Source organism: Pseudorca crassidens, chromosome 14 (assembly GCF_039906515.1).
Source record: "Pseudorca crassidens isolate mPseCra1 chromosome 14, mPseCra1.hap1, whole genome shotgun sequence".
In the NCBI taxonomy this organism is placed as follows: Eukaryota; Metazoa; Chordata; class Mammalia; order Artiodactyla; family Delphinidae; genus Pseudorca; species Pseudorca crassidens.
Window position 1 is genome coordinate 57,305,510 of NC_090309.1, and position 22,635 is coordinate 57,328,144.

At 41.7% G+C, this 22,635-nt stretch overlaps 1 protein-coding gene across 4 annotated transcripts in view; it reads left to right on the forward strand.

Annotated features, from left to right (window-relative positions):
- Nucleotides 1-22,635, forward strand: part of THADA (THADA armadillo repeat containing) — a 314,473-nt gene that overhangs the window by 234,844 nt on the left and 56,994 nt on the right. For all 4 annotated transcript variants that reach the window (XM_067703121.1, XM_067703123.1, XM_067703125.1 and 1 more), the window contains one exon: nt 1,723-1,817. In XM_067703121.1, the coding sequence (XP_067559222.1) occupies nt 1,723-1,817 (95 nt within the window). The remainder of the gene's footprint in view (nt 1-1,722; nt 1,818-22,635) is intronic.

The following is a 22,635-nucleotide window of genomic DNA, read 5'->3' on the forward strand; positions in this document are numbered from 1 at the left end:
TGGGCCCGTGAGCCATGGCCGCTGAGCCTGCGTGTCCAGAGCCTGTGCTCCGCAACGGGAGAGGCCACAACAGTGACAGGCCCGCGTACCGCAAAAAAAAAAAAGAGTTAAACAATCTCTGTTTTTAATAGAATGATATATCTAAAATATATTAGCAGGAAAAAAAGTAATACTCAGAACTTAGTATGTAGTAAACCACTACTTATATAAAAATAAACAAGTGGGTAGCTATAGATAGATGCTTGTAAATGAATAGAATGTGTCTGGCAGGATATACTGTAGAAAGTAGTAATAGCGGTTGCCTCAGGGGAATAGAACATGTGGGTAGATGGTGGGGGCATGGAAAAGGAACTTTATTTTTACTGCATACCCTTTTGTACTGTTTGAATTATTTTTATACCATGTGCATGTGTTACCTGTTTTTTAAAACTAATTTTTTAAAATAGCCAGGCGTAGGTATGAAATTAGGCCAAATGTGAGGTATACACATAAACTAGTAGTTATGTCAGGGAGCAAGCAGATACTGTAGGTGAAGCAAGTCAGTGGGACAGAAGTGAGGCAGGTCAACAATGGGGAGACCTTGAAACAAGACAGTTTTAACTTAAAAGTATCTGATTTCCTTTTCATGCAAATTATGTGTATCCCTAGGATATGGGCAGTTCAGGACAGAGTGTGAATAAACTTTAGGGAAATGGTAAAACTGTTAATTTACAGGGAGTGAGAAGGATGGATTGAGGGATCAGGCCAGATGGAAATATACTAACCAGACTTGTACCCTTCCCTCATCGTAGGTCGGAGGCAGGGGAGCAGGGCAGGGAATGTACCACATCTATGCTCACAGTGATTCACCGTGAGGTGAGGTGATTAGGGTGTCAGTTGTACACGTTCAGGAATCTGGTTCAGGTCACAGAGATACTAAGTGGCAAAGCCAGCATTCAAACCCAGATCTGTCCCTACTGTTTCTACTGCTTGCCCTGAGTTCTTAGTGCACCAAGGAGGTTTGGGCCCTTTTCATGGTCAATATGAACTGAGGCTCAGAGCCGGGGACTTTCGGTGCTGTACTCAAAAGAAGGTCTTCATTCTTTTTTATCTAGACCCCCTAAATCGGAGCCCACTTACTTTTTCCAGCGTGTGGTTCAAAGCGTAAAAAAGAGCTGCTCCATTTATTGAAAAAAGAAAAAAATCTCATTTATCGGGAAAGGAATGTCTGTTGCAGCGTTTGTTAATGCTTTTCGCGTGTTTGTTTTTTCAGCTGGTTATTTTAAGTCCGTAAATATGGTTTATCATATGTGAGTGCAATTCTCCTCCGAAATGCTAAATCAGTGATATTCATAACCAATGATTTTCCCCCTAAATTTGTCCAGTTCAGAGGAAGATAACAGAAAATGGTGTCGTATTCCCCCCACCCCCTTGTTTCCAAATAACTGGGATCAGATATTGGTTGTCGTCTGTTTTCAGTTAATTTTCTTTGGAGCCAGAGCATAGAGTTTTCTCTGTTTCGTACACTCACAGCCCCAACCTCCACCATATGCACTAGGACTTCATTTTCTCCTTGACTTGCTCGTGTGTTCTCACCATTGGTGACTGTCCATCATTTTTAGCATTCATTACAACTCTGAGCCTCATGACGTGCCTGGTAGAAAATACCCATTTTCTCTTTTCTGTGACTCAGGCTTCAGAGAGAGAAAATATCAATTTATTTTCTGTTCTTTACTTTTCTAGGCAAAATCCATGTTTGGTGACCAGAGCTGTGTATATTGATATTCTCTTCCTGTTGACTTGCTGTCTTGACAAACCCTCAAAAGACAACCGGCCAGGTATGAGTCATATTTATATCATATTTTGGAATGATTACAGGTCTTTGAAATGTAGGTAGGGTACTGAGCGGCTCTACTACGCACTCCCCCACCTTCTACTTTTGCAGGACTAACCACATATCAAAATTAAACATAGTATCATACGGTTTCCTCATAGAAGCTTCCCAAGGAAACTTGTCCTTGTTTAGTTGCAAGTTTGTTTTCTATTTGGTCATTCAGGGAAGAGTCTGGACTCTACTCAGATACCTCTGTATTTCTGAGACCTTGGCTCTTTCCTATTTCATGCATTTTCTTTGAAAGGTCATCATTTTCAAGAACTCAGAGTTCATTCTGTTCCATTTTGTAGAGATAGCCTAGTGGACTCATTTGATGCTGGAGCCTGGATATTTGAGACTCAATCTCAAATCCACCCCTCGCTACCTTGAGCTCTGACTTTATACGTGTTCCTTGGTGTCATGTATATTTCCTGGTATGGGCCCCAGATCCACATGCAATTGTTCTATTTTCATCATGATTCACAAAGTGGTTTTCTTAAAAGGGAGAGGGGCAGCTCCAAATAAAAAAATGTTTTGATGTGTTTATATAAGAGGCCTCAGGAAGTGCTGTACATGAGTTCCAGGCCACAGACTGAAACTGATTTTCATCAACACAAACTGGAATGCAGGGTAATGAGCCTGCAACTGGTTAAAATCAGCCTCTTCTAATTGATTAGGCCTGTCTAAAGGAGGCTACAATTACAAAGTCAGATTTTGAGTACAAGCAGGCCAGGCCTTTCCTCTGTTACATTTAGTCTGTCAATGATTTGTTGTCTTCAGTAAATATATTCAGGCTGTCAGAGTCCAGCTCTGTCCATATGGAACCCTGTTCCCAAATTCAAGCCAATTTAAAATGCTTTGGGGGGGAGGTGCGAAGCTGCCTCACTCGTATCAATGCATATTAGCCCACAAGGCCCCTGTGGCCATGCAGAGGTAATAAGAACACACCTGGACTTTGATCAGCTCCACGTCCCTGCATAGGGGTAGCTGTTGCATCCTTTTGGTAGAAGAGGATCATATAGTTTTATGGCTGTGAAACACTTCTAGTTTATACCTCTTACCCCAGCATAATTATTAATAGTGCCCCTTTTACTCTTGAAAGTGTCCAGGTTTGCACAATAAATCACAGGTCACCCTAGCCATAAGGGACCTCAGGGTTGCGTCCACTTTATTTTACACTTGAGTTAACTGGGGTCCAGAGATTTTATATAAAGAGATTATGAATCAGGTGTTACCAAGTAAATCATGTGGGGTTTCTACCATTTTTGTATTTCAGTTCCAAATTTCATGTAGCTTAGTAATACTTCTCTGCTTAATGTCTAAAGAGCCTTGTCTGTGAAAGAGTGGCTCACTACTTACAAATCCATTCACTGGGTTCCTATCATAGTTGTGTGGTTGACTATAATCATTAGGTTTTTCTGAACTAAGTGTTTCTTGGTGTATTCGTACCATTATTCCTCGTCTGGAAGGGTTTAACCCTTGAACGTTGTAAAATACCCTTCTTTCTTCTCCAATTGCCTGTCCTTTACTGATGAGCTAGGTTCCTCCATGAAGATGACTTCGGCCTTTTGGAATCATCCTTTCCACAAACTCTTGCATTATTTAGTGTTTGTGCCCCAATTAAATGTGATCACAAGCTGTTGTTTATTACTCAACAGTATTTCACTTGCATCAATGTATTATACCTCTTAGAGTCATTACTTTTCAGAGTAAGATATGCAAGGGGTGGGGCACTTTTACTCTTTTTCTAACACGACAGCTATAGCTCTAAATATTTAATCCTGCACTCTACCGTATGGCAGTCACTAACCACATGCGGCTCTTGAACAACTGAGATGTGGCTGATCGAAGTTGAGGTGTTCTATAAGAATAAAATACACACCAAATTTCGAAGACTTAGTATGAAAAAAAGGTTAAATTTCTCAATAATTTTTACATTGATTACACATTGGAATGATAATATTTTTGATATATTTGTTTAAATTAAAAGTATCATTAGGGTTTCCCTGGTGGCGCAGGGGTTGAGAGACCGCCTGCCGATGCAGGGGACACAGGTTCGTGCCCCGGTCCGGGAGGATCCCACATGCCGTGGAGCGGCTGGACCCGTGAGCCATGGCCGCTGAGCCTGTGCCTCCGGAGCCTGTGCTCCGCAACAGGAGAGGCCACAGCAGTGAGAGGCCCGCATACTGCAAAAAAAAAAAAAAAAGTATTATTAAAGTTAATTTCATCTGTTTCTTTTTAAAATGTGGCTATCAGAAAATCAAAAATTACATATATGGCTCATATATTCCTATTGGACAAGCACTGATTTTTTCCAGTCCTTTGGGAATTGCCCTCGTAAACCACAGGATATATATGTATGTGTCTTCTATATGACTGTATGTATTCATATACTACATCCACACAAATAGTGGTAGCAAATTCTCCTCCTTTGAGGATGAATTAGATATTTAGAACTAACCAAATGTCAAATAAAATGGCAGTTAAGGTAGATAGCACTGTTTAGGATAAAAGTAAACTGTGAGCTTAAAATAGTTAAATCGATTCTTGTGTGTTTCATAAATTATTTCCAAAGGCAGTTTGAGCAATAGCTAAGTGTATCACCAAACAAGGTGATCACTTACCTGGATGTGTAGATTTCAGTATGATTTCTAAGTATTGTCCTGACAGTTTTACCTTGTAAATGCCTTGAAAGAATGGATCGTGGTTAGGTCCTGTGTCCCCCAACTAAGCAAGTAGTAGGCCTGCGTTAAATGGATTTGTTATTAACTGATTGATTGAAATGCAGAATTTTCCTCAGTTTTTAGAATAGTAACAGGTGTCATCAAGATACAAATCTTATTTAAACTCATGCATCAATCACACGTAAATTCATTTTCCAAATTCAAATCAAATGTATGTATTGTGTGTATATGTTTGTAAATACGCATCTGTCTACCTCTAAAGCTCGCAGAGCTCAGAGTAGGGAGTACACTACATAGGCTTTAAAGCTAGATCCCTAGGTTTGAATCCCAGGTCTGCCATTTACTAGCTTTCGTGACCTTAGGCAAGTCATTTAACCTCTTTGAGACACTTCTCCTCAATTGTAACTGGGGATATAATAGGATCTATACCTTAGAGTGGTTGTCAACTAACACATGTAAAGTCCTATGTAAAGAATGTACTTTGTATGGCACAGAATAAGTGCTCAATAAATTTTAGCTACCATTAATATTATTATCATCGTTATAATTATCACTGGCTGGAAACTATGCATCTAATCCAGTTTCCTGCAGCCTGGCAGAGTTATGGTCAATCCCTCACACTTACAACTCTCCTCATGTTCTTCAACATTTTCAAGAAAGAAGAAATGCCTGCTTTCCTAGGAAAACACTGAAGCATACCTGGCATGGAATGTCAAGAATCCACTTTGGAATCCACTTGATTAGGGATGCTCCTGCCCCTCTGACTGATCCAGAAAAGGATCATCTTGTGGTTATTGTTCATTATGTTTTTGTTGTTCATCAGACATGACATGCTAACGTCAGACAAGTTAAGCACCTACATCTGGAGAGACACATGATATGTTTGGGGCTTATAAGTAGGTCCAAAAAGGGATTACAGATCCTATAAAGGAAGTGTGTATGGGATACATTGGAGGCACTAAAGAATGAAAGGTCGTTTCTACTTGGGAGGACAAGGAAGCCTTCATAGAGGAGGAGGTAGTTGAGCAGAGTTTTGAAGATGAGTAAAAATTCACCAGATGGGCAAAGGACAGGTGGGTATTATAGACAGAGGAGGGAGCATGTCTGCAACCACAGACGCTCACGTCAGCACAGCTTTCAAAGAACTGGGACAGTGCGATTGCAGTGTTGGGTTCAAGGACAGGAGGTGTGACTAGAAGTGAGGCTGGGAGGCGGGAACTCAGTCAAGGAGAGCGGCATGGTCCAAAGTCTAAGGAGCTCGAACTTGACCCTGTAGGCAAAAGAGATTATCGGAGGATATAAGACAGAGGGTAGGGTCACGTGGTTTTTAAGACAGAGTGACATTTTCTGTGCCCCCATCCTTAAAGGAGTCTTAGGATCCTTAATGGAGCCAGGTTCCTTTGCCACGGAAAAAGAATGTAACTGTAAATGCATTCATGGAATGTCAGGGCATTGTCATAACCATCATTGAGGGTTTGGGAGATGGGGGGTCCAAACTGGAGGACTAGAGTTAAAGGCAGTACAATGCTGAAAATAGTTGTTTTAGCATGGTGTGATTTTAGGGGGATTTCTTCCTCTTATTTTCCATTTTACCAATTTTACATAACATAATTCTGTTTTATTCATGTGTGTGTATATACATGTATTTCAACAGTAACTGTATCTAAGTATGAATCTTAAAGGAGATTAATTGTTCTAAAAGAAAAGAAGTAATGTCAATTTCTGGGAAACTTTTTTGGACAGAGGAGGATCTGCCTGTCTCCTCTCAAACACTATTCTGTAAGTGACCTTGGAAGGCTATTTCTACCTCTAAAATGTCTTAGAACATTGAAGGGCTGGGGGCATAAACAATGAGAAAACCAGTGAAGGGGAAAGGCAGAGAAGATGATTAGAATAGCTTAAGATAATGATGTGTTTTGTGTAATTCAGACTTTTATCTTAGTACTTCCCAATCATTTGAGGTTTCCTTAGCCATTAACTAGGTTTTAAAAATTCCAAATCTGGGGGTTTTGTTTTGAGTTTTAAAGTGATTTAAACCCACAAGGACTCTCTGTCCCCTGTATTCTTTTTCCTCTTCTGAATCCAGCTGTCATCATTAGTATGTATCAGTTTCCTGCTAGAAAGAAAATTATAGTCTCCAATTGGAGTTGGGGGGATGAGGAAGAAAGAGCCTAACTGCTCCAAGGACTCAGAGGCTGGGTTACAGGTCTGGGCAGGGACAGGGAAATGGAGAGCTTTCATTCTCATTTTAAACCCATCTTAAATTATTTGCTCTCAGGTTGGAAATTTTCCATTGAAATATCTGTTTACTGAAATACTATCTGAGACTTGACTAAATATTTACTCCCTTTTTTCTGAGAGGTGGACTTTCTATTTCTCTCTTATGCCCACACCCCTTAAATTTGTGTTTTTCACAGCTACTGAATTGAACATTTTCTTTTACCAAGTGTTTAAACAAATATCTTACCTATTTGCACTGTCTGACTTTCAGTTTAAGTTCTCTTGGTGGGTTTATGAGTGGATTTTTCCTTTCCTAGTCTCCATTTTACTAATTTTATGTAACCCTGTTCTTTCTTTTGTAATTATGTGTTACATATTAAAATATGAATCTTGAAGAGGATTAGTTATTCCCAAAGAAATAAAGAAAGGACATAATGACAGTTTCCAAAAAGTGTTTTAGGTGGAGAAGGATTTGTCCATCCTACCCACATCGTGTAAGTGATCTCAAAAGGCTGTTTCCCTACCCCTGAAATGTATATGGGAGGCCCATTATATTCTAATTTTTAGGAAACATTATTTTCAGTACCATCTCCCTTGTAGGGATCATAATAATTATGGCCAATGTGTACTGAGCACTTAACTCCATGCCGAGCACTGTGCCAAGCATTTTGCACGCATTAGTGAAGGAGGTACTAGTGGTTCTTCATTTTAGACGTGAGGGAACTGAGGAACAGAGAGAACTGCCAGACGTCACTTGTACAGTAAGAGAGCAGAGTCCGCGCTCTCCAGCCACCTCCAACGTGGTCCCGCAGCACACTCAGGCCTGAGTCAGGAAAACCACTTCTTGTCTCGGGGATGGTGCCTTAGACCCCTATGTTGATTCAGCTTCCCGGGCTTCTGCCCCTGCTGCAGAATCCCCAGGCCTCAAAGAGGGATCCCCCTTCCCAGTAGCTTCGCAATCACATGCTTTTATGGGGACTTTCTTGCCTGCACTGCTATCTCCCGTCTCCGGAGTGTGTGGAATAATATGAGAGCGTACCCAGGGCTAGTTACTAGAAAGAGAAAGCTTAACGCTCCCGGGCAGCTACCTGCCCTTTTTCCCTTTGAAAGTGGACCTACAGCCACTGCATGAAAGACTTCCTAATACCAGGCTGCTGGTAACCGCATTTTGTGGTTTCTTTGTTAGTTGGCATTTATAGTTCGGATCTCATCATTCTGCCAAGTGCAATAAACATTTTGTTTTAACTAGAATGTAACTTTTATTATTGTTATTATTTTTCTTCTAAATGCCTTAAAAGTGACCAGCTTGTGAGCATGAAGTCAGGATCCCTAAATAGTCTGAATGCCAAGTCAGTGTGCCTTGTAGATCAGTACAAGATTAGAAGACAGGCTCTCATTTTTTACTGCTTGTGTTTATATCATGGAAGTTTTCGGTAACATAAGCCCTCCCAAAGGCCAGCTTAGATGTTGATGGTGGTTAAGTGGTAAAAATCTGTGAGAAGTATTCAGTGATGCCTTGTATTTGTACTGCCTTGAACATGAATAATATATGTGTGACAAGAATAAATATAAGGTCAGTGATTTTTTTTGACATATTATAACTTCCTTTACCTAAGTTCCTGGGAAATATAGCCAAACAATTACAGAGAATAAAAACATTGGCAACTTACAAACACCTGCTTTGATTATTTGGTCTAATTAGGTTAAATTTAACCAATCCCATCTGAACAAATTGAAAACAATTCTTATCTGTTCCCGCGGTCATGCACTTTTATCGGTGTTGGACGCAGATGTGTTTAATATGACACAGTTGATGCTATTCTCTCAGCTCTGGGTGGGAGATAAAAGGGAATTGAGAACATATTTTTAGAGTCTTCTAGGGACTTTGTATTTATGGGTCTGCAGCTATGAAATTTCAAAAAAAAAAAATAGGCTTTGTTATCAATAAGTTAGTTGCCTTTCTCCAAAACACTGGGACTGTCATTTGAACTGTTGCTTTTGCCAAAAGTCTCTTTCCCAGGGAACAGTGAGCTCCTAAAATGAGCAGATGATTCCTAGCTACCATTCAGAAAGAATAATACAGGATGTGTTATTAGATTGCTAGGTTCATGTGGTATTGACCCCTTGTTAATTCCAAGCCCTGTGCTGAGTACAGTGGCCCACAATTCTTAGAATTTTAGAGTTTAGAGATCATTTCATCAGTAAGTAGAGCGGAAACTGTAACAATTAAGTGACTTGCCCAAGGTCACACAGCTGGTTAGTGAAAAAGTCAAGCTTTCCTGGCTCCTGGTCCACTGCCCATTTCCGTGACCAGAGTTAATAGTGTTGAGAGTTGGGCCAAGTGTCTGGATCTGTAACAGAACCATGTCATGAAACCTTCGTACTCACATTTCCACCCTAGGAGTCAAATACTGTTCCAGTGGGCAGCTGGGGTCTCAGAACATCCGTGATTTCAGTCTTCTATGTGTTCCTGTCTTGCCCCACTCTAACCCCAGTCCTCACAGATAATCTGAAACTAGTTGCCCATGTCAGTTAAATTAGTTAAGCAAGATGTTTCTGAAAGCTTATTCTAAACATTTCATGTAAATGGAATCATACAACATATAGCCTTTTGTGTCTGGATTCTCTCACTTAAAGTTTTCAAGGTTCATCCATTTTGTAGCATGAGTCTTTTCTTTTTTTATGACTGAATGATATTCCATTGTTAGATATGCCATGTTTTGTTTCATCAGTTGATGGACGTTTGGATTGTTTACACTTTTTGGCTGTTACGAATAATAATGCTATGAAGATCCATGGACAGGTTTTTGTGGGGATATATGCTTTCAGTTCTCCTGGGTATTTACCTAGGAGTAGAACTGCTGGGCCATGTGCCAACTCTAAGTTTAAGTTTTTGAGGAATTGCCAAACTTTTCCCAAAGAGACTGCACCATTTTACATTCCCACTGGCAATGTATGAGGTTTCCAATTTCTCCACATCCTTGACAATACTTGTTATTGTCCATCTATTGATTATAGCCGTCCTAGTGGGTATAAAGTAGTATTTCATTGTGCTTTTGATTTGCATTTCCCTAATAGCTAATGATGTTGGGCATCTTTTCTAATGCTAATGAGCCATTTGGTACACCTTCTTTAGAGAAATGTCTGTTCTGATCCTCTGTGTTGTCTTTTCATTCTTGAGTTGTAAGAATTCTTCATATATTCTGGATATTAATTCCTTATCAGATATATGATTTGCAAATTTTTTCTCCCATTCTGTGCACTGACTTTTGACTTTTGTGATAATGTCCTTTAATGTACAAAAATTTTTAGTTTTGATGAAGTGCAACCTGCTTTTTCTTTTGTCCCTTATACTTTTAATGTCATATCTAAGAAACTGTTGCCTAATCCGAGGTCACAAAAACTTGTATACATTTTCTTCTTAAGAATTTAATAGTTTTATGTCTTAACTTTTCGGTTTCTGAGCCATTTTGAGTTAATTTTTGTACTTGGTGTGAGGTACAGGTCCAGCCTCATCCTTTTGCATGTGACTATCCATTTGTCCCAGCACTCTTTGTTTAAAGGACTTCACCTTTCCCCATTGAATTGTCTTGGCACCTTGGTCAGTCAGAAAATCAAGTGACCATAAATACATGGATTTTCTGGACTCTCAGTTCTATTTCATTGATCTGTATGTCTGTCTTTATACCAGGACCACACTGTCTTGATTATCGTTGCTTTATGATAACTTGAAATCAGGATGTGTGAGTCCTCCAACTTTGTTCTTTGTTTTCAAGATCATTTTGGCTGAGTCCTTACATTTTCATTCAGATTTTAGGGTCAGCTTGCCAACTTCTGGAGAAAGAAAAGCCAATTAGGATTTTGATAGGTATTATGTTAAATCTGTAGTTCAATTTGAGGAGTATTGTCACTATAATAATATTATATCTTCAGATATTCGGATCAGAACACAGGGTGTCCTTCCATTTATTTAGGTCTTCAATTTTTTTCAGTGATGTTTTGTAATTTTCAGTGTACACCTCATGAACATCTTTTGTTAAATAATTTATTCCTGTTTTATTATTTTTGATGCTGTTGTAAATGAGATTATTTTCTTAATTTCAATTTTGGTTTGTCCGTTGCTACTACACAGAACTGTAGTTGATATTTGTATATTGATCTTTTATCCCATGACCTTATTGAACTTACTTTTGTTTGTTTGTCTGTTTTTGTGGACTTAGAACTTTCTGTATATGAAATCATGTCCTGTGCAATAGAGATAGGTTTTACTTCTTCCTCTCCAATCTGGATGCCTTTTATTTATTTTTCTTGCCTAATCACCCTGGCTAGAACTTCCAGTACAATGTTGAATGGAAGTGCCTTGTTCCTGATCTTAGGAGGAGAGCTTTTAGACTTTCACCATTAAATATGGTGTTAGCTGTGGGTTTTTCATAGATGCCCTTTATCAGGTTGAAGAAGTCCCTTCTGTTTCTTGCTTGTTGAGTGTTTTTATCATAAAAGAGTGTTGGATTTTGTCAAATTCTTTTTCTGCATCTAATGAGATGATCGTATAATTTTTGTCCTTTATTAATGTGATGTGTCATGACTTTTTCTTGCTGAGTAGTATTCCATTATATGCATGTGTTGTTTATATTAATTCACCAGTTGAAATACATTTTGGCACTTCCACTTTTTGGAAATTGTGGATAATGCAGCTCTGGTAGCATTATTTCACTTTTTGGAAATTGTGAATAATGCAGCTCTGAGCATAGAAGTATTTGTGTGGCCATATGTTTTTATCCTTCATAAGTAAAACCTAGGCAAGGAATTACTAGGTCATATGATAAGGATTCTTTAGGTAATAAGAAACTGCCAAACTGCTTTCCAAAGGGCCTTACCACTTTGCATTCCCAGCAACAATGTGTGAGAGGTCCAGTTATTCTGCATCCTCATCTAGATGTGGTATTGCCCCTCTTGTTAATTTTAGCCATTCTGGTACATGTGTAGTGGTGTCTCACTGTGATTTTAATTTGCATTTCCCTAATGACCAGTTATGCTGAGCACCTTTTCGTGTACCGTATTTGCCATACATATATCTTTCTTGGTAAAGTGTCTATTCAAATCTCTCGCACATTTCTTTTTTAAATTGCATTTTTCTTATTACTGAGTAGTGAAAGTTCTGTGTTCTGGATATAAGTATTTTATGCAAACATTTGTTAAAGATTTTCTACCTATCTGTTGCTTGTCTTTTTTCTTAACAATGTCTTTTTTTTTTTTTTTCGCGGTACGCGGGCCTCTCACTGTTGTGGCCTCTCCCGTTGCGGAGCACAGGCTCCGGATGCACAGGCTCAGCGGCCATGGCTCACGGGCCCAGCCGCTCAGTGGCATGTGGGATCTTCCCGGACCGGGGCACGAACCCGTGTCCCCTGCATCGGCAGGCGGACTCTCAACCACTGCGCCACCAAGGAAACCCTTAACAATGTCTTTTGAAGAGCAACTGTTTTTAATTTTGATGAAGTCTGATTAATCCATTTTTTCTCTGTGTCTTACGCTTTTTGTGCCCTAGTAAAGAAGTCTTTGCCTATCCTAAGGTCACAATGATGTTCTCTCAGGTTTTCTTCTAAAGTTTGCTTTGTTTTTTTTTTTTCCTTTTTTTTTGGCCATGCCGCGCCGCATGTGGGATCTTAGTTCCCCGACCAGGGATTGAAACCCCAACCCCTTGCATTGGAAGCGTGGCATCTTAACCACTGGACCACCAGAGAAGTCCCAGGTTTTCTTCTAAAGTTTGCTATTTAAGGTTTTACGTTTAGATCCATGGTCCACTTTAAGCTAATTTTCATGTATGTCATGAGATAAGGTCAAAGTTCTCTTTGTTTGTTTTTTTTCATATGAATATCCAGTTGTTCTGGCTCAGCAAGATCTCTGGGCTCTGGGTTCCCCCTCTCTGTGCTGGAGCATGGAAGTTGCCTCTAGGTAGTAGTCCAGGGCAACTATAAGGCCTACCTTGTTTGTTTCCTTCTCTCAGGGAAACATACTACTCATGTCTGATGTTTAAAAACGATAATTTCATACATTTGTCTAGTTTTCTAGTTTGTTTATGGCAAAGGGCAATTTCTGTAGCAGTTAAACTTTCATGGGTTAAAGCAGAAATCTCTTCCATCACTTTGTTTTGAAACCTCTTAGTTCCTCAATTGCAAAGTGGGGATAATACCTTCAGAGGATTGAGGTGAAGGTCACATGAAAAAAATTGTAAAAACTCCATGAAAAGTAACACAAAAGGAAAACTCCAACACTGTAAGAAAAGCAGCTATTAGGAAGTAATATTGATAGCAAGAACAAAGAAATGAATGGTCATCTCATCCAGAGGAGGAGACAGAGCTTCTGCTGGTCCCATGGCCAGGTATGCTTACTCCCAGACTCACCTCCATTGCCCATCTGGCAGAATTTACTTAATTCCTCCCTGGCTGGGGCCAGACTTCACATTAAGTAGCATTTGCAGTCCAGCCAGACTCTCTTGGGTTTGCCAGCTGTAAACTATACCTTGTAGCATCATTCCCAGAGACATTGATGTAGTCCAGTGGTGCCAGGAACCTCTTCAGTCTTAGAGTCTGTGTCTCCCAGAACTGTAAACTGTAGTGCTGGCAAGGGATTGAAATCAGTGGTCCTAGTCTCTCATTACAGGTGAGACAACAGAGGTAAGCCCCAGTTATTTAAAGGAGTCTTCCCAGCCGGCTACCAAGACTCTCAAGTTGATTTCACACTGTATCTCATTGCCTAAGGGTGGAAGAGAAGCCTGAGGTCCTTTGTGGGGAAGAGGTTAAATTAAACAGGGATGTCTAAGGTGTGATGATAAGGAAGTTTCTGATTTCCCAATCTTGTCCTTAGGAGCAATTCGCTGACAGAGAATCCAAAGCAGTGTATTACTTAGAAGTAATTTTATGTTTGTGTCTTTGGGTTGTCATGTGTTTATCCACAAGTATTTCCTGACTTCCTCCCAGTGTTGGGCAGAAGCAGGGATGGGATGATGGGTGGAGGCGAGAAGTAAAAACTGCTGGTCCCACCCAGTGCCTGATGAGCTCATTTTTAGCCTACCCAAATCCTTTCAGAGCTCTTCTGACTCCGTGTTGTCCAAGCCACTGGGACTGTGCCTATTTTACGGGTTGACTAGAGAGTCCTTCAAATAGTATTCTCAGAAACTCTTCCTTCCTCAACAGCAGATAAGGAATTCTGTGCTTAAAAAAATACTTTGAGAATAGGCTGGGACAAGGGAAAGGGGGAATGTTTTCAAAGGGGTGTGTGTCAGGCACCATACCTATGAAAGCCGGGCATGAGACCTAGAGACCTAGGAGTCCAGAGACCTAGAAACAAAAGTAGGCAAGAAATAAACAACTAGTACCAGTTCAGGGCACTTCTCTAGACAAAGTTAGTCTCCAAACCCTTCCACTAGGTCATTCTACATGTTTGTAACTGGAAGGGCCCCTCGGGTCTGGATTACAGTTTACTGGGAGGGGCAGAGGATTAAATAGAAGAATGGAATTTCCCTTCGATAAGGAGAAGCCAAGATTTATTAAATCAGTTGATTTGTTGTTGTTGTTGTTATAGTTCCTATGGTTTCCTTTTCTCTACAAATACAGTTTTTTTTTAACTGAGAAATAGCATAACAGGACATTAACATTCACGGAGTGTACAAATTATCGTCTGTGATTACTTTTAGAACCAGCTTATCAGCTGTTCCAGATAAGAACTTTTGTTGGATCTGATTACAGATCTCTCTAACCAGAGCTACAGATCTTTGAAACAGAAAAAGTTGGCCCTTTCATTATGCCTTAAAAGTAAAATCTGCTTCGTATTTCCTCACTCTCTACTTCTTTAAGGAGGGTAGAGATTCTGAGGGGGGGAAGGATAGGGGAAATTTCTACAAAATTTTCTTGACCAAATGGTATCAGAGAATTCAGAACCATTACAATATATGAAAGAGAAATTCATTTGTTCATTTATTCATTCAAGCCAGAGGGAACAGCATGTGCAAGGTCAGGCAGAAAGCAGAACATTCTTCCGAGGCTCAGTCAGTGGCAAGTGACTACCATAGCGGCACAATCAATATCATTGCCATTTACATGGTATCCACAGTAAGTGACTTACTCCATAGCAGTGAAACTATTTTTTTTTCTGTTTTGTTGGTCCTTTCAGTCCTGAGGAGGATCCTTCCCCCTTTATGGATTCTGATTGCTGCTTACAAGTAGAACACGTTTGCTGTGATTACTGGGGTTTTAGCTTCTCCCATAACCATCTCTACTGGGGCCAAGAAAACTCTGTCAGTTTGGGCCTGTACACTTACTCCCTCTGGCCCCTTTTATTTTGGCCAGCTCAGCACAAAGCAATCAGGCTATCTTGGTTTGTGACATTAACAGCGAAGGCCAGGAACTATGTAATATTCAGGAGCTCTTTGGTTGAGCACTAGATGAAGGGGTTGACATATGATTAGGGGCCATGGTGTATAAAAACAAATACCATTAAACACTAGAATTATACACGTTCGGCATGGCAAGATGTTTACACTATGAGAAGCACGGATGATCTCAGATGGTCTGAAGTAGTGGTTCTTAAAGTGTGGTCCCTGCATCAGCAGCAGCATCGCCCAGGATTTGTTATAAGTGTGATTTGGGGGGCCCCGTCCCAGACCTACTGAATCAGGAACTCTGGAGGTGAGTACGCCGAAGTTTGAGAGCCAGTCGTCTAAGGTAACAGCACAGCCACCATCCTGGGGATATGCTCAGTGATTGGAATGTCAGGTGAAACTGCCCTCTCGCTTTTAATTGTTATTTTTCTTTTTTCTTTTTTTTTTTTTTTTGCGGTACACGGGCCTCTCACTGTTGTGGCCTCTCCCATTGTGGAGCACAGGCTCCGGACGCGCAGGCTCAGCAGCCATGGCTCACGGGCCCAGCCGCTCCGCGGCATGTGGGATCTTCCCAGACCGGGGCACGAACCCGTGTCCCCTGCATCGGCAGGCGGACTCTCAACCACTGGGCCACCAGGGAAGCCCTTAATTGTTATTTTTCAATCTCTTTCTCTCTGTTTGCCGAGTACTTAGAGTTAAATTCACCTAAATTAAATGCTCTTATGGTGAAACTCCACTATATCCATAATTATGTGGTAATGATATCATCCACATTGTTTTCCAGAATGCTCTCATCAAAGCTATTTAGATTAACATGAATCTTTTAAAATTACGTTGATTTTTTTTTTTTTTTTTTAACAAACCTGTAGCTCAGAAAATCAAAGATAAATGCCCCATGGGCCTGCCCTTTGGGGCTGTGTTCCTCCTTTGGGGAGGAGACTGACTTCACTAAATAATAGAACAGGATTTGGGAACTAGGAGCTGACCATGCTCTAGGTAGTGCTGCTTTTTAAATCCTCTTTCAGCAGCCTGGGTTGATGTTAGCGCCCTACCTTGGTTGGTTAGAGAATGGCAGCTTTGAAATCCAGTTAATTTAGCAATCACTGTTCAGGTTGCAGACATAACACTGAAATCTGCAACTTGCCAAAGAACTAAAACTGCTAAAATAACACATCTGAGATTCCCAGAGGGAATTGTGTGAATGGACCACTTTGCTCCTTCTCACAGACACTCTACTCGCTGTCCTGAGGGACTCGGCAAAGTCCCTTCATTCCTCTCTAGGACACCTCTGTTCAGGCTGGGCATGTTCTCCAAACACATCAACCTCAGGAAACTTGATCAACTTCTCCAAAGCTGCAGTTCCCTAATGCTACTCCCTGGTGATATTTTCACAATAAAACTATAGCAAAATGACAACTATAGCAAATTTTTCTTTAAACCACATTTTTTTTAAAGAATTGTCCTTTATGATGACACTAGGAATCTATGACTTTTTTGGTGTTCAGATAGCTTTTCTTTCACGAAATAATAGATGGTAGGTTTTTAACATCCTTTCTTTACAAAATAAAATGTTGGCAACTTATACCAGCCTGTCACATTGTTTTTGATATTTGATTGATTCTTGAATTCCAAACTTGAGAATTATTTCTCTATTGAACCGGGACATAGCACAGCAGGAGGTATTGTCTTTCCAAGTGAATCCAGCCAATAAGCCATTCCTTTGAAGGCTAGAAATATGCTTGCTCTAAAGAAGAAAAAAAGAAGTTAATTTCAAAAGTGAAATCAAATTGGATGTTTAGAATCAGTCACACATACTTGGGTGACTAAAATGACTACACTGTTGGGAAACTCCAAAGATATTCCAAACAAGGAGGGCTGGGAAAAAACGGCAATTAACAAGAGTTTATAAAAATCATCTAAGTAATGAAAAATAAGATGGGGCGATTAAAGGGGAGGGACTTGATTCTTTAATTGGAACACTTGACTTTCCAGGAAAGATAGAAAGGAGGCAACCCAAAGCCAGCAAAATTGAAATTGCAAGTAGAAAAGTTATCTTCTAGAGAAGAGGGTTGCCAGACCTCAGACTGAAGAAGAACTAAGTGCCATCAAAGAACTAACTTGAGGTTTTTTGTATCTTTTGTTTGTTTGTTTGTTTGTTTGTTTTGTATCTTGTGGACAGCAGGCCCTCACAAAAATGGAAACAAGTACTTGGTGTTAATCTCAACTTTGAAATGCGTTTGGTAGGGCAGGACACAAAACTGTGCTTCACTAGGAAGAAATCCTGGTTGTGAGATCCATTTGGTGAGCTCTACGTGCTGTGGGGTGCAGAGCCCATAAAACAGTAGCTGTGACCTCAGCTGAACAATAGAATCACCTGGGTCACCTTGAAAGCAGGCTCGCCCCAGAGATGCAGTCAAGTGTCCCCTGACATAAGTGTTTTTCTAAAACTCTCCAGATAAATTTAATGTACCTCCCGGGCTGAGAAACTGCTGTGCTAGAGAGGAAAGCAATACGTCCTTTTTAGTCACTGCTGCTGCTCATGTTTCTAATCCCAACCTCCTGTTCTGCCCAGAGACCCCCTCACTCTGGCAGAGGGGCAGAGGGTGTTCTGTGGTCCACATCTAAATGGGAACTCCATGAGAGCAGAGCCTGGTCTTTCTAATTCACTGCTACACCCTAGCCCTAGAACAGAACCTGTATATAATGAGCCAGTATCAAAGGCCTGCCTGCAAGGGGCCTTTATAGAGTTTATTCATTCTTTTGAATTCTTGGAGGTTTCCCCTCCTTTGATGTTTTTATTGGTAAGAGAAAACGGGCGGCAGTGAACTTTCTAGTTCTTCACTGTGGTGAAGTACTGGGCTGGAATCAGCTGTGCTCTTTGGAACTGCAGCCCCTACTGCCCATCCCGAAAACCCTGTGAGCCCCTATGAAAGTTGTAGCCGAGGAGTGTGGTTCTCAGCCGGGGCATAGAGCAGAATTACCTGTTCTTAAGACTCCAGATGTCAGGACTTCCCTGGTGGCGCAGTGGTTGAGAATCCGCCTTCCAATGCAGGGGACACGGCTTCAGTCCCTGGTCGGGGAACTAAGATCCCATATGCTGCAGGGCAACTAAGCCCACGCGCGCTCTAGAACCCATGCACCAAAACTAGAGAGAAGCCTGCGCGCTGCAAGGAGAGATCCCTCATGCCTGCAGCTAAGACCGGACACACCCAAATAAGTAAATAACTATTAAAAAAAAAAAAAGACTCCAGATGTCTGTGACCAACTCCAAACCAACCGAATCAGAATCTACAAGGGTGGGATTGAGGCATGGTTGGTTTTATTAAAACCATCACCTGGGACTTCCCTGGTGTCGCAGTGGTTAAGAATCCACCTCCAATGTAGGGGACATGGGTTCGAGCCCTGGTCCGGGAAGATCCCACATGCCGCGGAGCAGCTAAGCCCATGCACCACAACTACTGAGCCTGCGCTCTAGAGCCCATGAGCCACAACTACTGAAGCCCGGCCGCCTAGAGCCTGTGCTCCACAACAAGAGAAGCCACCGCAATGAGAAGAAGCCCATGCACCGCAATGAAGAGTAGCCACCACTCGCCGCAACTAGAGAAAGCCCGCGCACAGCAACGAAGACACAACGCAGCCAAAAATAAATTAATTAAAAAATTTTTTTAATTAATTAAAAGAAAAAAACCATCCCCTGAGGGCAGTGGTTTTGAAGTACGTGGCCCAGCAGCAGCATCACCTGGGAGCTTGTTAGAAATGCAGATTCTCAGCCCCCACCCCCGCCCTCCTGAATCAGAAACTTTGGGGGTGAGGCCCAGGCAGCAGTCTGTGATTTAACAAGCCCTCCAGGTGGTTCTGATGCTCACTCAAGTTTGAGAAACTCTGCTTTAGGACACCTCATTGGGTCTTGCTGCAGAACCAAGAACATTTTTTCTAAGCAGCAGTTTGGAGAAAGTGCCTACATGAATGTCATCTGATAGTTTCCTAGCTTGTGGCTCCGACCTACCCTCCCCTGCTGCTCCTCTATTGACACATTAATTCAGTGAACCTGTTCGCAGGTCTCTCCTGTCTACTCTCTCCCAACTCCCCTGAGCACCTGCCCTGACCTTTCCTCTCCCAGGCAGGCACCTCTGGGCAGCCTCAGTGCCCATCATAAATAAATAGATAGATAGATAGATAGATAGATAAAGGCTGCGCGCGTCTTAGTTGTTGTGCGCGGGCTTTCTCTAGTTGCGGCGAGCGGGAACTACTCTTCGTTGAGGTGCGAAGGCTTCTCGTTGCGGTGGCTTCTCTTGTTGCGGAGCATGGGCTCTAGGCACACGGGCTCAGTAGTTGTGGCTCGCAGGCTCTAGAGCACAGGCTCAGTAGTTGTGGCACATGGGCTTAGTTGCTCCGCGGCATGTGGGATCTTCCCGGACCAGGGCTCCAACCCGTGTCTCCTGCATTGGCAGGTGGATTCTTAACCACTGTGCCACCAGGGAAGTCCCTGCCCATCTTAAATTTTGTTCCCTTCTGAAAGACCCACCCCCTTTTTTTTTTTTACTTACGATAGAAAATAAGTGCACATTGCTTTCATTTTGGTCATTCTTATGGCTTTCGTATTCCCTTTACCTACAATTCCCTGTGTGACCTTGGGCAAGTAACTTAACCTCTTTCCTCATCTGTAAAATACCAGGGAATCATAACAGCGCCTACTTCATTAAATGATTTAGTACTTGTTGAAGTGCTTAGACTAATACTCAACAAGTGTCAATTCTAAAAGTAATTATTATTCATAGCATTAAATAATGGATATATAATATTCTATAGTGCCTGGCACGTTAATACTCAGTAGTTGTCAGCTCTTCTCACTAATGATTTTAGGGTACTAAGCATTTTGCAATTTTAGTGGTTGTCTTTATCCTCCCATCAGTTTTAAATCTCTTTGACAGCAGGTAATTTTTCTTTCTCAGCTCTGAATCTCTGTATCTCCGAAGTACCTACTATATGCTTAATGCATGCTTATGGGATTATACTGAAGTCCACAGGCAGTGGAGGCCAAGAAGTCCCAAAGAAGCCCTTCCTGAGCAGGTGCCCCATGTCCCCTATCTTTGGGGTTGTGCCTTCAGTCCTGGGCTGCTTGATCATGTCATCCTTCCTCAAGGTCTTAAAGGAAGCAAGTGTGTCTGGGTGCCTAGCTCTTGAGTCCAGTGGACTATACACTCCGCCTGGAATACCTATAGCAGGTTCATCTGAAAATTATCCAGAATGACCAAGACAGTTCTTCCTGTTTTTAATTATGTTTTAAAGAGCATGTCTCTGAGCCATGTTTCTGACTCCTAGCCTAACAAGTGAAAACCCTTTTTGATACAGTGTTGTCCTCAGGTAGCAGTGGGTGGGAAGGTTAGGAAAGTGACACCTGGAGATCACTGGAGTGTGGTCTTCTCATTTCTAAATTATACTGGGATTAGGTTTTTAGGCATTGAAAATAGAGATGATGACACAAAAGTTGAGGATCCTGACACCTGGGGTTTTCCCTGCTGCTTTGCAAAGAAGGCTGCCCTCCTGCTGGAACTTAGACCTCAGCAGAGTCTGGGTTAAGAGCAGCGGTGTGTCTGCAAGCACAGCTAGCAGGTGGGGGGTGGTGGCCTCTAGGGGCACCATCATATAGGAGCCCAAGCCCCTCTTCTGCCTTTCTGCAGAAACTTCTTTTTTTTTTTTTAATTAATTAATTTATTATTTATTTTTGGCTGCATTGGGTCTTTGTTGCGGTGCACGGGCTTCTCATTGTGGTGGCTTCTCTTTGTTGTGGAGCACGGGCTCTAGGCGCACAGACTTCAGTACTTGTGACTTGCAGGCTTAGTTGCTCCTGCAGCACGTGGGATCTTCCCGGATCAGGGCTCGAACCCATGTCCCCTGCATTGGCAGGCGAGTTCTCAACCACTGCGCCACCAGGGAAGCCCCTGGAGAAACTTCTTTTTGAAACAGTTTGATGTGTAACAGGAATAGTCTATATTTTTATTATTTATTATTCAATAATTCCTGGATTATTGCAAGCCTATGTAATATTTCAATTCCAAGTGAGTTTTTTCCAACTGTTACTTTAATCTTTTACATTTTTATTCTGTTTGTGATCGTTTTCTAGGAGTCAGTAGTGTTCACTGAGTTATGAGATATCTAAATTTTAGCAAGGCATTTGATGAAGTCTCTCCTGATGTTCTTGTAGATAACATGTGAGCAGAATGGTAGAGTTAGGAGGATTCATAACTGGGGAATACCTAGACCCTAAGGGAGCTGGTTAATGAATTGATGAGAGCTTGAAGTGGGGTGGGGGGTGGGGCAGGCAGGGAGCCAACTATAATACTCACCAAAGCCCTCTGTCCTCCACGCTGGTCCAGTCCACATCTTTAGTGATAACTTACAGCCTGCCTGTCAAAATGAGGTTTACCCAGCTTCTATTGGATGATGAATGTGCTGTATGAAGAATCTGGGTTCTGGGAGGTACCCAAGACTCCTTCCCCAGCCAGTCCCCCAGTGCTGCCAGTTTTATTCCTTCGATGCTTCTCAAACGCATCTTCTTCCTGTCTGTTCCTTACTTTACACCCTCATCATTTCTCTCTTCCACTACTGCAGTAGTTGTTCAGCTGGTCTCCCTGCCTCTAATATTGGCCTCTCAGCAATAAGAACACTTCAGTGGACATGTTCACCTGACCTTGTTGCTTAAAATAACCCCTCAGTGGCATCCCCTTGCCTGCAGAAAAATGTCCAAGCTCCTTCGCGTGGCCGAGGAGGTTCCCCATGTCCTGAACATGCTGCTGCTCTAGCCTCATCTCCCGCTGTTCCCCACCTCGAATTCTGTGCTGAGGTCAGACTCCCTATAGTTCCTCACGTGGTCCATTCTGTTTTATGCCTTTGAACCTTTGAACCTTTGCTTTGAACCTTTGCTTGGTGGTTCCAACGCATTCACCTCTCTCTGCCTCTTTAAGACTCAGGTGATCACTTCCACCACTATATTAGAATCACCTAGTCATTCATTTCTCTTTCTCAAATTAGAATATAAACCTCCCTAAAGGCATTATTCTTATTTCACTTAGCACCCAGCACATAGTAAGCAGGCAATAAATATTTGTGATCAGAACTGACAATACAAAAAGATCTCGGCAATCTAAAAGGCAGACCATAAAATTTAACAGGGATCTGCTTCAGTTTCAAACAAACAAAGAAAACAAGTCTTGATCTAAGTCCTGAGTACAAGGTGGGAGATGGATGACTCACCACTGTCAGTGGACCATGTGGAAAAAAAAAAAGGCCTGCGGTTCAGTTGACTTTATGCTCCACATGAGTCAACGGTGTGATACAACTCCAGGAACCTCATGTGAGAACAGGGCAAGCAACAGTCCTGCTGCTCAGACCACGAGGGAGAGTCGTGTGCCCTTGTGTGGCGCCATGCCTGAAGAGGGGTGAGGCACATCCAAAGGAAGGTGGCTTAGAACAGTGAGGGAGGGTGGACCCCATCCTCTGGG